The 18082-nt window shown below is 34.8% G+C and overlaps 1 protein-coding gene across 2 annotated transcripts in view; it reads right to left on the bottom strand.

The window, feature by feature from the left end:
- Window positions 1-15543: 15543 nt before the first annotated feature.
- The window catches only part of LOC149792318 (uncharacterized), a 101906-nt gene continuing 99367 nt past the window's right edge, over window positions 15544-18082 (bottom strand). For both annotated transcript variants that reach the window (XM_089970896.1, XM_089970894.1), the window contains exon 6: window positions 15544-16374. In XM_089970896.1, the coding sequence (XP_089827022.1) occupies window positions 16227-16374 (148 nt within the window). In that variant the 3' untranslated portion in view covers window positions 15544-16226. The remainder of the gene's footprint in view (window positions 16375-18082) is intronic.

The following is an 18082-nucleotide window of genomic DNA, read 5'->3' as shown; positions in this document are numbered from 1 at the left end:
AAGGAGAATGAGAGCCTGTAACGACTAAATAGAAAAAGAAGAGGAGAATGAGAAGAGGAAGAAAAGGGGAGGAGGAGAAGGAGAAAGAGGAGGAAGAAGAGAAGAAGAAAAAAAAAGAAGAATTAGGATAGGAAAAAAGACGTTGATGGAGGAAAAGAAGAAATTAGAAGAAGAAAACCAAAGGCCCTTTTTAGGGACACTCTATTGCCTCGAAAAGATTTGCTTTCTTGCCTAAAACAAACTATTTTAGTGTTATGCATGTGTTTACCTAAGATAGCACGTATTCAGGTCAGCCCTTTGCTGCATTGTTGCCAATAATTAGTACCGTGACGTTACTCCACCTGTTCCATTCATATTGTCGCTATGCAGTTCCAATACTTGTTTTGTCCCGCTATAGTCCCACCCATGTTAAAATTCTCCATGTTAAATTCCCCTTGTCCCTATACGTTCCCATGGTGATCTGAAAAGGCCTGTTCCTAAACTTTCCCACGACCTTTTTGACTGGGATTTCCATTGTTGCTAATGTATTCCCTATTACTAGTCAGGCTACATCTTTCAAACCGCAATCTTACACAAAAAATTAAATTTAAATTTAAGTAACAAATTTCTAATGACCATATATCTTGTGACAGATTCATTTTCACTTATACCGTCATTACTATTATCGTGTGCAACGCATGCTCAGCCATTTAACAATGTCATCGTCAGCAAGGTGCAGAGCCTGCAGTCCACAGGGGAACTTTGTCAATGGACAGTTGTTTACAATGTGTAACATGATCTGAAGAGCTCCACACCAACAAGAAGAGTAATTATGGAAAAGAATGTATCAAAACGTATAGCATTCAATCAAATGAAAGAAACTTTTAGGCGTAGCATTGGCATTACATTGACAAAAATAAATTTTCATTTGCGGCTATTTATAGGGCTCACGTGATTTCTAATTGCTAGCAGATAATAGAATACTATGACAGAATAGCCTGCATTACGTGCCGTTTTTGCTAATAGCTAGACTGTCCAGTCGCACACTACGCACATGTTAGCAGTTACAAAAAGCTGATATACCTTACAGATTATTTTACTACAAGCTAACAGTTCTTAATTGGATGTGATAAGCGTATAGAGTGACCTTAAATTTTACTATCTTCATTTCAAACTCAATGATTCAAACAATCAGTCAATAAATGAATCAGTTAAACATTAAGCCATATCGCATATTTGCTGATAGATATTCTTCGGTTGTGGAAAACACATTTAGTCTCCTCAGATACCGGAAGGTTGAGATGTATAAGTTATGTCAGACTGCACATGAGTCTAACGGACTGCCAAGCATTCACAATTAATGAGACGGAGCAATTTCATTGTTACAGTTGATACAAATTAGGCGCAATTTTGACGTTAAAATGCATCCCTTCCTACACAAGACTTTTATCAGAAACGAAAATCAGTCTTAAAAAGAAAGCAAAACATTGAAATTCTATCTCTCAATTCATTAGTTAAAATATATAAACGAATACACAGGTGGGTATTAGAGCATGAACACTGCGACATGGTGACAGAAACGATAGGGCCATCTTCCTGACACAGAGACCTTCCATTAGAACATCTCTTGCATCGTTGGGTCCTATTTCACGAACTTTTGTATTTACGCTGGCCCTATGATAATCAGAATGGTGTAAACTTTGCCTTCCATTCCTCGAGTATCTGTGTCCGTGCGTGCGTGTGTGTGTGCGTGAGTGTGTGTGTGTGTGTGTGTGTGTGTGTGTGTGAAAGGTCATGACGTCTTCAAAACTTCCTAAAAACACTTCATTTGTGCAATCACAACAAGAAGACTTGTCAATGTCAAATAAATGGCTGATTATGGGTAGGAGCGGTAACATATGTTTGTATATGTGTGTGGGGTGGGGTGGGGTGGGGGGAATATGCGGTAGAAGTGTAGTCGTTGGCAACGGTATACCATTGCGATTGCTCTGGTTGTTTTTCTTAGCGCTATGGCTTCTCTGATTAGTAACATTTTACACTTTTCATGATTTATTAAATTTCCTTCCTTCAAAAATAATAATCGCGCTAGATATATCACCTAACTTGCTGAATCACAAATATTGAGTTAGAGCGTCCGCCTCGAATGCAACAAGTCGCAGGTTCGAACACCTGCCGAGTCATACCAAAGACTTTTAAAAATTGTACAAACAGCTGCCTCACTTGTCTCTCAGCATTAAGAAGTTAGTGCTAGGACTGGCCGGTCTGGTGTCAGAATAATGAGACTGGGTGGGACATGATGCTTCATGTCTACGGCATGATGCTCCAGTGCTAGACATCACTATAAACTGTCACATTGGAGATATCATAGCGACATGACTGAAAAAATGTTTTAAAACTTCGTTAAAAATCCAAATCGCACACACACACAGACACAAAGACACACACAAACAGTGATGTTAAGGTTTCTTTTTAAGGGAGGTAATTGACTAATGAAAGCCAACTGAAATTTAGAAGAGTTTTTCCCCCTATTAAAGAGCCTTTTATTCATTTTTTTTTTCATAAAAATTATTGCCGTTAACAAACGTGGGCAATTATGATATAAAACAATTTGTTACAATTTAAAATAAAGCACATGTAGAACTGTAACAAAAATATGACTTGCATATATACAGACATTACAACCACATGTAGGAAATGTATAAGACAATATAATTGATTTCCATCTCGTTCTAGGCCACTGATATTTTGGTGTGATACAGGGATACCAGAACACTAAATATCGTCATTAAAACCTTACTAGACCAGACACTCTCAAAATTTTATAATAAAAGAAAACGTTAATTAATGTCAGACTTGAGGGTGCTTAACAAATTCCAATATGCCAGACCAGGAAGACACGAAGATATTATTTTTACATGGCCAGTCAGCTTTGAGAGTATTATTTCAGAAATAAATTTAAAAGTTACTTACTGGTGTTGTTTATTGGAATCGCATGAGCAGTTTTCAGTTTGGAGATGTTACGAAATATAAACTGTACAAAGAGACGGGGGGGGGGGACTCTGAAGCCAGTGCCCCCGTTGAATAAAAATCTAGAAAACTATTATGAATAAAAATCAAAATAAAATCAAGTGGCAACCATAAATGCGGCAACCTGGAGGCAACCAGAAATGGAAGGAACGAACTTCCAAGTATACTCAGTAAATGTAAATGGAATAAATATAGAAAAACTTGCCAAATTCAATAAAGGCCTAAATTTTGATATTCTTTTTTACAAGAAACCCATAATGGTTTTAAAAATGATGTGATATCTTTTTGTGAAAGTCACTTAAATGGAATTCTGCTGAAAAATGACTTTGAGAGGAATGATGTGAAAGGGGGTGTGGCAACAATAATTAAAAATAAACCAGGAATCCAATGGGAGAGAATAGAAGAGGGTAAAGATTTTAAAGGGAGACTACTACATGTCAAAATTGGGAAAATACATTTTATTAACCTCTATATGCCGTCCAACAAATATCCAAGACAGGAATTTATTAGAAATCTATCAAAATATCTAGAAAGTTATACAATGGAAGACGTAATATTAGGAGGGGACTATAACTGGGTAGGGGATAATATAGATAGGGAGGGGGAACTAACAACCAATGATATAAGATTTAAGATAGAAATGGAAAACTTCATGAATAGGCATACATTTAAAGATGTATACCGACAGTTAAATATACTTAGGAAACAATATACATATGAATATAAAATAAACAAAGGGAGTAGAATAGATAAATTCTTGTGTACAAACTTTAACGAAGAAACACACAAAGAGGCTGGAATTATTGATTTTAAGATCTCTGATCACAAACTTATATACATGACAGTAAATTTTAAAACTAAAAATAACTGGGGAAAAGGGGGCTGGAAATTTAACAATAAGTTATTGGAGGATCCCAATTTTATAAACGAAATTGAAAAGGAATTAAAAAGGTTTATTGAAAGAGGAAACATGGATATTATTAGAGAATGGGATAAATTTAAATTAAAAATAAAAAGTATAGCTATTGAAACTTCAAATATCAGAAGTAAAAAACATAAAATGGAGAAAGAGGAAATTGAACGGCAGTTAAAGAGGGAAAACACAGCAGATATGGAAAAAAAACGAAACGATAGACTAAACAAAATAATAGAAGAAAACATCAGGGGTAAAGAAATGAGAGCGGGAAAATTCACACATATATACAGAAAAGCGAAAGGACTGTATAAGCGAGAAGAGATTAGGAGGGGGGGAGAAAAAATTATGGAGACCTTGAAAATTAATGGGGAAAAAACTACTGATAAAAATAAAATACTCAAATACGTTGAGGAATACTACACCCAAATATATACATCTCAAAGAATTCAGGACTACAAAATTGATGACTATCTAAAAAATATTCAGTGCGAGAGGATATCATCAGCACATAAAGACTTATGTGATGAGTTCATCTCGCAAAAAGAAGTAGTGGAAAGTATTCGAAGCCTCACCAAAGGAAAATCCCCAGGTGGAGATGGACTCACCACGGACTTCTATGCGAAATTCTGTGGTGAGTTGTCGCTCGTCTTAGAATGGTTGTATAATAATATTTTACTTAGAAATGATGTCATGACAGAGAGTATGAGGGAAGGGATAATAACACTACTGTATAAAGGAAAGGGGGATAGGGAAGATCTTAAAAATTGGAGGCCCATCTCCCTCCTAAATACGGACTATAAAATACTAAGCAAAATTTTAGCGAATAGGATAAAAAAGAAAATGGGGAAAATAATAAATATAAATCAAACATGTGGTCCCAAAGGCAGAGATATACAAAATAATATATTAAGTATAAAAACAATTATTGAATATATAAATGATAGTGGACAAAAAGCTGCTATGGTACTTTTTGACCAAGAAAAAGCCTTTGATAGATTAGAACACAACTATATACAAAAAGTCTTAGAGAAATTTGGCTTTGGAAACAGATTTCAAATATAGACCAAAATCCTGTACAAAAAATAACTTCAAGAGTGCAGGTGAATGGAGCAAAGACGGGTAAATTTGATATTAAAAGATCGGTGAGGCAAGGCTGCCGACTATCTATGCTATTATATGTAATAGCGATTGAAATACTAAGCATGAGTATTAAACTAAATAAAGATACTGAAGGTATTAAAATACCGAATATAAAAGAAGAAGTGAAAATGTTACAACACGCCGACGATTGTACAAACTTTATAAAGGATCATAACTCCTTTAAACACCTGATCCAAGAATTTGACAGATTTAGCAAAGAACAGGATCACAGATTAATCACGACAAAACGGAAATACTCAAAATAGAAAACTGGAGAGGTAACCACCCAGGTTTGCCCCCACATTTAATGAAGAAAAGGGTCAAAGTTTTGGGAGTCAATTTTGGAGAAAATGAAGAGAAGGAAAACTGCAGACAACTGCAGAGAAGCAATCGAACAGAATGTGAAATCTGGGCACTAACGCCACTATGCCTAATGGAGAGAGTACAAGTAGCGAAAACATACATGTACGTCCATATTAATTATATCTTAAAATCTATAGATATTAGTAACAAAGCATTAAGCACAATAGATAATAATATAATAGACTACATTTGGGATTTTAAACTTCATTATATTAATAAAGAAACACTATATAAAGCTAAAGAAAGGGGAGGGGTAGGACTCCCCAGCCCTATACTACTTAAAGCCGGCAATATTCTAAATAGATTTAAGAGGCTAAGAGTAGAACCAAAGAGTCCATGGGAAGGTATTTACATATACAGTTATGGATTCTCCATAAGAAATAGGGACGATACTTACAAAAATAATAAGTTAATAAAACAATTAGAAATTCCAAGAAAATTCAAAAACATTAAAGATTTACTAATAAAATATAGAGATAAAAAAGAACTATGGAATAAAGAAGAAACTTTAACATATAACTGGATAAGGGAGGACGTAACAAAAAATATTAAAAGCACGGCAGAAAAAGAAAATTTATACGTTAACTGGGACAGAGCATGGGGGCACTGGATGAAACTAGGCTCCCTTAAAATTCAAAGCCTCTGCTTTAAATACATGCACAATGCATGGTTGACAGGAGAGGCTGCAGTGAGACGGCGCATGGTCAGAGTACCGCCAAAATGTCCACTGTGTAAAAGAGGCCCGTTTTCTAAATTCCATGTGATAATACAATGTGAAAAAACAAAAATAAATAGGGACAAGGTAATAGCTGAAATAAACAAAACAGATAAATATAAACAACAAAGCATTTTATATCTTGATGGGAATTTTACTAAAAATACGCTGTATAAAATTACTGACTATATCGTTACAACAATGATGGCCTGTGGCCAAATAATAGTCATAGGAAAATAAACTAAAGTGAGAGGCATATGTAATGATAACTACCAACGGTAGTTACCCCAATGGGACATTACTCCTGCCTACTCTTGATAAATAATAGTCGAACGTATACCTCTCCATTCTACTTAAGCAAATGTATATTGAATACTAATACCTTTCTTTTATCTTTGAGAACTATAGGACAGATACCTACACTCACATGGAGCTACGAAGGAAGGAACAGACATGCGACATGGAAAAGTAGACATACAACACAATAGAAACCAATCTATACTAACACCTATACTGTCACTCAACTGTATAGGAAATAAAATTTTTGGCAACCCTTTTCGGAAACATAATAAATAAATAAAGGTAGCTAAGTTCGAGAGAGTGAAGTAAAAAAAAATAAAGTAAATATGGAGCTCTCTCGAACTCAGCTGACCTCAGCAGAATATAGATTTGAGAAGAACGACACACACATAGCACACACTAAAACAATAGTTGTTTTTTTCCCCTAAAAATATTATTACACCGTTACTTCGCCCAAAATTCAAAATTCTTATTCTAAAAACTTGGAAATATAAATATGTACAAAATCTACAAGATCCATGTTATAAGGATCGCAGGACAACTGGGGAAGAATTCGATATAGACGGCTGTCCCAACACGAACACAACTATAGCACGAACAAACATATAGCACATTCACACATAGCAAACACGGGACGTAGGCGACCTTTAGCCAAGGTAACAAAGATACTAGGAGAGGGACTCCGAGTCAGGTGATCGAAACCGACTCGGAAGAACAATCCTATAGAATACACTAAGAAATAAATACCCCGTCAAAAATTCATTTAAAATTTTTGATCGAAATTCTGTTTAAATTAAAAAACAAAGCAACATATCTGGGGGACTCAGTGAAACATAAAAACACTTTTATTCTTTGGCTAGGTGGAGGGGGGGCATCTGTCTGGTGCCCCCCCCCCCCCCAAAAAAAAAAAGTACAAAGAGACGACAAAGAAAGTACAACGACAGAGCCTGGACAAAATAAAAGTCGGTAAATTTGCAGCCTAACAACGACTACTACATATCTGAAATGTTGTTGATTTTGTGTGTTTTCTTATTTAATTGCTCTCAAAAATAATAAGTCTAAAATGGCAAAGTTAATTTAAACTCTCCATTTAAGAAATTCTAGATGGATTGCTGTAATTAAAAGATACGTTTAATAAGCAACGACTAGTATTTTTACACAATCTGAAACGAATTCTGCATTTACTTCACAATTGTAAAATATCGACATGCACTTATCATGTCTATTTGACAATTATACTTTTAACATTAGTTTCTATCTGTTTATTATCCATTTCCTTCTCGAAGCAACAGTTGGTAACAAATATATATCACAGTTGGTAATAAATATGTCTGACAGTTGGTAATAGACGTAATGGACATTCCAAATAAGTCTGGATGTACTGATGCCTTCTTCTTTACATAGACTATTGTCCGATTTAATGTAAAAAAAAAAAACTCATTATGTTTACTTGACTATATTTGCTGCATACAGTTTTATTAATTTTGTCGGCCTCGAGTGGCCGAGTGGTCTAAAGCGCTCTCCGTTACGGATCACTGCCATCTTACCTCTGTCTGCGTGGGTTCGAGTCGAGGATTCGGCCAATGTGGGTCGGTGGTTCTTCCCGGGGTTTTCCAGGGTTCCTCCTCCACCATTAATACTGGCCGCCATGCATAGCCTATCGTGTGCTGAAAAATGAAAATACCCACAACAACAGAAGTTAATTTTGTCATGTACATCTCCAGTCTCTATAGCCGTGGGTTCTAACTGTCTTTCATCTGCTTCGTAATTAATGTGTCAAGTCCACTCCTAACACCAAAGGCTAGAACGTATTGCATCTACATGTTTAATCCACAACCGTTAGTTTCAAATGAGCACAACCGCTGTCTGTGCAATTCCTACCTCATTAATTTCAACTTCCTTTTGCGTCCTTACATTGTCCCTGTAAACATTAATGACTGTAACATTTCGAATTTGTTGCATGCTTCAGGCTAGAATAGATGCTAACTGTTACGAGTCTATGCTTTTAAAATAAGTAAAAGAAAAGAGTGAAAACAACAAGCTTTGAAAAATTTAACAAATAATTTATTTCCCTGGAAAAATCTGTAAAAAATGAAGAAAAAAAAAGAACTTACGGTTTTAACAATCAAATCCAAAAATAATCCAAGAATAATCCACGAATAAAATTTTAGAAGTTCTAATAATGAAATGTTCTAATGAATTCAAGTTCAAGTCCTAATAATGAAATGTTCTAATGAATTCAAGTTCCAAGATGGAAGGCGATGACGTGTACTGTATCCTTTGTGGTGTTGGAATGTCTACAGTTCTGTGTTATTCACAAACAATATTCCGGTGTTGGAAATCCGAATAAAAGTTTTAAGAAATGTTTTCGTTCAAGAATTCTATATGAGCACACCGATGTTTCCAGAGAAACGAATTAATCTTTTAGAATCAAAGTAATTCGAACAAACATTAAAATAAATGCAAACTGACACAACAAAAGAATACCTTGACATCAAGTGTTTTAAGCCCAGAATGAGATTATTGCTCTAAAACAATGGGTTAAAACCTGAATACTGCACAAAACAGATGCCCGGATGAGGGTCACGTGATAATGTTTACATCACATACTCTCAACTTGGCCCTGACAAAAACCAATCATTTTACTCTAAGAATAAATCTGTTTAGTAGTTGTTTACGTCACTAAAAACTATTTGCAAGTCGAGGGTCACGTATCCAATACAGCCTCGATCTCGCCCTTATTATTCCCACGATAAAAATACATTTAAAAAAATCTTGATTACTAATTTTGAATTTAAGTCAGGAACTAGGTCAGATTTATGTGGTTAGAAATGAACAGTCAAGGTCAAACTATGTACTGCAAAATTATCGAATCCCTAGTTAACAAGGCTAAATTATTCTGACATATAATGAAATTAAAAATAAAAAGATTTTAAAACTTAAAACCAATTAAATTAAATCAAATATAAATTAAATCAAACATACACAACAGTGGGACATCATGTTACGTGTCTGCGGCATGATGCGCCAGTGCTCGACATCACTATAAACTGCCACACTGCAGACGTCGTAACGATATGACTGATTTGTTTTTTAAAAGCTACGTCAAAATCCAAATCACACACACACACACACACACACACACACTATTCCTGCTATAGTTGTTCAACTCTTCACTGTAAAGTTGTGTTTCGTACGTAGATTTCAAATGTACTAAAAACTAATCGCAGAATCTCTCACTATATTGAAATCTATAAATAAATTTTCCCAATGCCTAACGTAGCTAGGAGGCTGTTTAACTTGTCTTGGAATTCGGGGTGTGTGTGTGTGTGTGTGTGTGTGTGTGTGTGTGTGTTAGCTAACCTACACGTATTGAATTTCATACTATCATTCGTAACTTTCTTCCTGTTCATCACATTAGTAAGAAAAAAGGTTTCTATATTTGAATCTAAAAAGTCCAAGTCCAAAAAGAGCTATAATCCAATCCGCTTCGTTCATAAGATCTTTCTGCAAGAAACATGGAATTTAAAGATAAACGAGAATAAAATAAGAATAAATAATATCCTACACTAGAATGAATTTTACAGTAGGTAACAGCGTGCTTCATGTGCTTCCTCTTCCCTTATTTCTTTTCCTTGACAATTTTATGAATATTTTTGTTAATTAAATATGTATCAGTTATTCTTTAAGTGCTACCTATAACGCAGAATGGCTGAATGAGACGGTTACTGAACGTTTTATCATTAATGATTTCTTTTCCTAATCGCCTTTTGACTAAAAAAATATAAAGTTTATCTGCAGATCAAATTGAAATAGCTTCAAAGAATACGACAGAGTGCATACAGTGTCATAAAGAAACTGAGAACCGTATGGCTACAAATACATATTTTCACTTTGTGTCAATAAACATTTAAAGATGCATATTTTTTATTTCCAAATCAAGTTTTTTGGTTTCTTTTCTCTTTTGATTTTGTTCAATGTAATAGCATAACGCTACTTGGAAAGCTCATATTGCTGTACTTTTGCACTTAGTACATCTTTCACCGAATCATAGATGTCACAAAATAGCAAAAATTATCCTTTATTGAGATTTCTGAATGCTGTGATAACGGTATTACATTCTAATGCGCTTGAATTGAAATAAAACCACTGTGATGAATGATGCCAGCTCTTCTGTCAGCTTTTATATCACAATAGATGAAACAAGCTAATGACTGTGGAAATCCACGAGTGCGCTTGTGGACACCATTATTATCGGGAAAGAAAATGATATCATTTTTGTCGACTGTAATACAATGCAATCAGATTCGGACAGCCTTTGTGCGTTGAATTCTTTCACATTTAATTACGGATGATTTGCTTTGACTGCATCTCGAAGTATATTCAAAGTCTCAGTTTGACTGGTCTAACAACGAAGTATCTGACAAGGAATTCAACTGGCAGTATTAAGTGGAGTACGTCTTATTTTCCCTAAAAAGACAAAATTCAGTCGCGCGTAGTTTAGCGGAATGAAAAACAGGTGGTTTTTTCCCAACAATATCTTCTCAAGACTAACATGAATATTACGTCAAAGAAGCACGGTGGTGCATGACATATTCAATAAATGAGCTGAAAGAGTTATCAAAGTACAAATTTTGATTTATTTCATTACAAAAGAATTGTAAGACCAGTTTATTGTGTTTCAACTGAAAACTCTAATACTTATACAATGACCTGATTTTTTTTACAAATTGCTGGTTCAAGCCTACCCACAGACAAGATTGCTTGTTTCCCAACAAATCAGGAGTTATTTTTGTCTGATGATCCGATCAGAGCCGTTGAGCTGATAACATGCAGAGAAATATCATACGTTATCGTTATAAGTCGAGAGAAACTGCAAGCAACAAAGATCCCGATTTTGCCGTAGGATAATGAGCCTGCGAATCAGGGTCTATCTTGTCTTTTCTACTGATTAGTCCAAACAAACTGCACAGGCCCAGATCTTTAGGCGCATAATGCGACTGCAGAGCTGAGTATGTTGAGTTTATAGTTGGATTGGTCTTATAAGCGAGTACATACGATACAAAGTTTATGAAAATGCACAATTGATATCATAATGATTTTTTTAAAAAAAATTAAAATTTCATTTAATTTCCGCCATTTAATGGTTTTTATAACCAGCATAGATCAACAACCATTACGTAATTTAACGCCATCTTCAACTACATGATGCATGTACATGTATATTGCAAAGTTTGCTAATTCCACCTTTGATAGGGCTAATCTTCCAAGTACGTGAGCGTTGTGCGACCGCTCCGGTGGCCTAGTGGTTAGAGCGTCAGCCTCGGATGCGGAAGGTCGTGGGTTAGATCCCAGACTGATTCATACCAAAGACTTACAAAACTGGTACTAACAACTGCGTCGCTTTGCGCTCAGCATTAAGAGGTTAGTGTTAGGACTGGGCGACTTGGTGGGATGTGGCGACACTGCAGACATCGTAGCGATATGACTGAAAAATTGTTAAAGCCACGTTAAAAATCCAAATCACACACACACATACACACACACACACACACACACACACACACACACACACCAAATACATGTAGCAGTTTATTTATTCTGCAAAAGGCTAAAAGCTCGTGAGCCATTCAGCATATAATTTATGTTGGTCTGAACACTCTCGTAGATGAAAAGGTGCCTTTAAGTGGTTTCACCTCTTCTATTTGATCTTTCCTACAGTCACGGTAATCAATTTAATATATTCAGTAATGGAAGTTGCTTGTAACAAGCGCAGCTCGGGAACCATTCACCATTGCCTGAAGCAATGCAGAGCCCACTGCGCCTATCACTGTCATTATTTTTATTTTCCTGTCTAATTAGAGTTACCACTCGCCTGCCTTCGTACGCAATATTAGCTTAGAAAGATCTATCAATGCAATCAACGACATTAATTATCAAACAAAAATAATAATTTTATTTTCACGGTACAAACGAGCACATTTTACAAAGCCTTGCACAAACTTCGTTTCAGGGACGTTTATATATATTGAAGGCTGACACATGCAAAGAACATTTACCACTTTATAATCATAATAAACAATAACATTCAACACTGCTTTGAAGAAAAAAAAAACACCTGCTAACAAGTAATTATCCAGTAAATGTTAATGTCTCTGATTAATTAAATTAAGCTCTTTTAAATATAAATTTAGGAACGAGAACAAGCGAAGTTCATTTTGCACATACATTATTCGCATGCTTGTACTAGTCATGAAGCACCGATGAACGGGCGAATTCATTATCAGTTATAGGTATTTATGGTGTACTTTAATTGTATTTATGATTTGTTTTTATTTAAGGAAGCCCAATAAGTAGTGCATTGTGGGACTATTTGTATCCGCTTCCTTTAAGAAATGTTTGCTCTGAGGGAGAATATTGTAGACAGTACGAAATATGAAATCTAAAATTGTACCGGACCTCGTTGCAATCTATAATGCAGTATAATTAAAAAGATTTGTTGACTATACTGTGTAGATGTTATTACCCTGATATCGTTATGTAAATAGGATGTTGGAGCCGACAAGAATCTATATTTATCATTGATATCATCCCCTCTTTCCGGGTTCTTAGCATGTGTGGTTAAACAAAATCTAGCAAGAAAGAACAACAACAAAAACATCACTGATTCAAATCGTTCATCTTTTCATCTACTTAGCTTCTGAAGTCAGACATGGATTATATAGTACAATCGTACAATTATCCGACACAGTATAGGTTTGGCTGGAGACGGGGTGGGGGTCAACTAAAAAAACTAATTCGTGAAAATTTAATTTTTTTGTGTTAGCAGCTAAAGTTAGGCGTGATACAAGTTGTAGTTATATTTATCCATTGATTACAATAAATTTGGCAAAGTACGTCAGAAACAGTTTGGTGAGTACCTACACCATATAGCATTGGATCCTATCGCATGTGCAAAAGTTCAAGTTCCCGCTGACCAGTCCTTACGCTAAATGGTACATTGCTTTTAGAGGATACTACTATGGCGAAAAGTAGGTGACTGTAATCACAGTCATGAAATTTGTTTGGCGTTGTCACACTTTGTAATCACCACAGGCTGAAGGTACATGTACATGTCAATGGATAATATACATGTATTAGTTCCTTCCGAGTTTCCTTTGATTTTTCCCAACCCTTTAAAGTGATAAGCAGACCAATATTTCAGTTAGATTGGGTTCTAGATTTTGCTTGTTAACGAGACAAAATACGTTTTTACTATTATGATTTTCATTATTATGAATCAGGAGAAAAATATTAAATTTATCCATTTCAGGCAAATCTAAGTAAATCGGGCAAATATAATTTAGTACAATGCCATTTAATTTTGCAAACTTCAGTTTAAAGCGAGTATACCGCTACAGCAAATTTAATATTTTCAACAGGAAAGGCACTCAGATCTGCTACTCCAACATGCAAGTACAATTTACTCGAACGGGGTTTGATGGGTCAGAGAACACTCGGACTTGGCCATTTCCCTGCCACTCTTGTATGATTGGTCAGTAAACGTCGCATATACATTCCGCTTTTTCATTTATCTTAGGAGCAATACAAAGTAAAACTATAGCTGTAATGACCTAATTTTCTTGCTAAGGTAGCTATGCTAAATTTATTTGCCGGCGAAGCAGTCGAGATATGACATTAAAAACACAGCTGGTTCATTGTTAGCTTGTTCCTTCAAATACATTTCAAATATAAGAGAAAAGAAAATCTTTAATCTGGATTGATTTCTTTCATGAGAAACGTAGTAACAACTCTGTTTCATATAATGCCGCTCGGGGCCTTTTTTGGAACTTTTCTAAAGTACCATCCTATTTTGTTACAGGCTAAAAAGATGCCAAAAAGAAGGAAATCGCGTATCTTGGGTCGTATTAAGGATTATAAAAGTTCTGAAAATACAGATTTGGGGTCGTCCAATAATTATGTCAACAAAAGGGGGGGAGGGGGTTTGAAGAAGTTTGACAATTGTTGACATGGGGTAGGGGGAGTTCAAGATAAATTGACGTCTTCAATGTTATTTTTTACAATAAATTTAATAAATCAAAAAATAGGAAATTAGTCGGTGCGTTGGTATGGCACACACTCGCTCGCCCGTCAACAGCCCACCAGTTTAATCCTAAACTGGTTGAGCTCTTGCCAAGGAAGTCATAGTCTTGCATCATCATATTTTGTTTTTATTCAATGTAGATTGTAGACTGTAGACAGATTTTTAAGGGAAGCTGTTACTAAATTCAAAGACTGTACTGAGCCATAGACATCTAAATAGTATAGCTATCCATGGACTTCTATTAAATAGCATCTATTTTATATGTATAGATGCTATATATATTGAAGTCCATGAGCTATCCCTCCAAGGATGGATAACTGAGCCTAGGACACTTGAGAGCTTGACTATTATACAGTCATCTTTAACATAATACATAAAATAAATTATGTAGCCAACACAAGCATACAACTTCTTCAACCAGATGCAGTAACCTTAATGCCTTACAAATATTGTACACTTTGATAACAGACTCTTGTTCATTTCAGGCAATTGGGAAGATCATAGAAGCTAGAATATAAACTCTCGATTTTCTCATGAATTCAAAGTGTTATAGTCAATTTGAAATCTGTTAAACAAGTAAACAAAATGTATTGAAATTTATTTGTAGACCTTTTAATTTCCATAATTCTATTTTAGCATAAAAGCCAGCCGTATAAAATATTGTTAGTTTGTGGGGGGGGGGTAAAATTTTATTGCGGGGGGGAGGTCATTGAAAGATTGACGGTTGTTGACAAGGGGGGAAGGGGGGTAAAAAATTGCCTAAAAATTGTTGAAATAATTAATGGACGTCCCCTTTGACATATTGCTTTGCAATTAACAACATCATTCCCTTTTTGCTGATACATGAACTGTTCATTATTTAATTTAAATACATGCGTACATTATAAAGCTAACTAGTGGCTAGGGTAAATTCAATAAAGATAAAATGACTAATTGGGAAAATAAAATATTCCAATAACTTGTTAAAACTTTGAAACAAAATAACTGCAGCGAAATACATGACATAAAATAGAATATAAATCAAAATGTTTTGCACGTTTATTCATTTACGTTTAAGATTGACATAAATTGATAGAGATGTTGATTTCACGCGAATGCCATATATATGATAACATCTAAAGTAAACATTCACAGTATGTGTACAGCAGTTTCACACACTCCGAGCCTGAGCTGAGAGCCTTTCTTGCAGATCTATATATTCGGGGAACTGGTATTCTACTAAAACTGCCTCTATTCAAGTCTGACAAGTTATATATCGCTATGTTATTATTGATTTGCAAGGTCTTTCTAGTGTTTACATAGTTTACGAACATGGTTATTCAAATTATTTAAAATATTTGTTTCGATCGAACTAATTTGATGAAAATCTAATAAAGCGTCTTTGATTCTCGCTCATAGTAGAGACGTCTTATCCACTGTGAAGAACTGGTCACTTTAAACTCTCCAACTCTTTCTATCTTTTTAGATAGACCCAAGACATTTATTCCAATTCGGTAAACATACACATACACATACACAAACAACAACAACAACAACAACAAAGTCTACTTCTCTGATTAACACGGAAAGAAAACTGTTCTCTTTAAAGGCAGGAGTTCCTTTATTTTCGACGAAATATATTTTCACATAACTAGAATTATGCGTTAATTATTAACGACATTTAAATATTAAATGTCCACTGTCAGAGACACGCGATGACTACATCACAATTTGGTCGATTCTATGTCAGTTTCACGTAAAGCTTCTTGTTTCGAACTCGACGAAAGGGCCCCATTTGGGGTTTCCGTTTCGCTTTCCTCTTCAAGATAGGTCCCTTCTGAAGCGTTTGTCATATACCTACCAGTCCTTTGCCTGGAAAAGAGCAAAGAAAGAAAAATGATATTGAGAAAGCTTTTAAACTTTTGGTATTCAGATTTTTCAGCGATGACATTTGCAAACAGAAGTAAACTGTGCACAAGTAAAGACTGGCTGGGTTTCCCCACCATAATCGATGATATTAATGGACAGGTGGACTTAAACAAGTGTATTTTGTTCAATTTAAATTTTAATCTTCCAAAGGAATTTAAAATCGAAGCAATTTAAGGATTGGTTATTTCTTGAAGCTATGCCAGCAGCAGAATTTGTGCTTAAGAAAGAAAAAAGAGCGGTGTTGCTCACAGAGTTATTGAAGTTTTTAAAAGTTTTTTAATAGGTTTGTTCGGTTCAAGTCATTGTAGCAAAGACGAAATACGCTATGCAGCCAAATCAAGTCATGGCAACAAGTGTTGTGTGTCCTACGGAAAAACCCTATATGCATTCAAATAACTTACAATTCTTTAATTAACGGCCGCGGACACAATTTAAATACCTGCCACTGGCTCGCTTCCTGGTATGATCAGAATTTAAATATGCAACAAGAAATATGGAAAATTGGCTCACGTTCATGCAAAACAAGAACAGGCATATTTCACATATTTATCAGATCGTTGTCAAAGTTATAGATAAGTGGTGTATCTATGATATTTTAGAAAGTAAGCTTAAGCCATTGAAGATTTTAGGAGCTAATAATATCTCAATGACAATGTTTTTAAAATTCTGGGATGAAATTTGAATTTGTTTCAGTGATATTAGAAGTGACATTAGAAGCAGTCGAAGTGTCTGATTAACTATGTATGACCTAAGTTAACTGCTGACAAATATTTTTTGATGGGCAGACTTATGCCAGTTTCCAGGTTTTAGTATACGCTACTAACGAACGGAGCCAAACAGTATAGTTTTAGCCTGCAAAATTACACAAGCAAGATGCCACTATCTAGATCAATATCCGTAAAAAGTAAAATGACAGTGTTAAATAAACTTTGCATTCGCAGGATTTAGATAATACACTTTTACAATTAGATTTTTACACAAGGTGCGTGGGTATATATAAAATCCCAAAAATTAAAGTGTAATTAGCAATAAAAAACACATTAGTGGTGTTATCAGTTTTGAAGAAATTAGCCCTGTTAGTTCGTAGTAATTCAATTTCTTTGCAAGAAAGATGAGAAGTTTTGTTGTGAAAGTTTGCATGTGTACTATAATAACAATACTGAGTCAATGCTGACGATTTTAACATCGGACCAAAAAAATTAGCAAACGTCTAGTGAGAAGTACTTGTGTTATATATGCAGCTTTGCCAATGTATTAGAGTATTAATGTTTCGTTAAATATTTAACGTGTATCTTGTACACCATTTCACCCATGTGTTCAATTCTGATTTTGCACATAATTATACAGTATTTCGCAGTTGTTGTATTTGATAGATCATACCTATTTTATTAATGTTGGGATACAAAATTGTACAGCAAAATTTTAATTCAATGGCCCACGTACATAAAAAAACTGTGTATGCAGTTTTTCTTATCTCTATTTCTAATAAAATTTGGCTGACATGTTACTGCATTTGGAGAAAAAAAAAGTGATCATAGAATAAAAGAATGGAAATAATTTTTTAGGCATTTAATAGTTTTGTTACATTATGTAATATTTTAACAAACTCCCAATCAGTTGCTGAGCTTCTGAGTGAACATGTATATCATCG

The sequence above is a fragment of the Sinohyriopsis cumingii genome, chromosome 9 (assembly GCF_028554795.1).
Source record: "Sinohyriopsis cumingii isolate HCF-2022 chromosome 9, ASM2855479v2, whole genome shotgun sequence".
Classification (NCBI taxonomy): domain Eukaryota; kingdom Metazoa; phylum Mollusca; class Bivalvia; order Unionida; family Unionidae; genus Sinohyriopsis; species Sinohyriopsis cumingii.
Note: the sequence above shows the minus strand (reverse complement) of the source record. Positions and strands in the feature narration are given on the sequence as shown.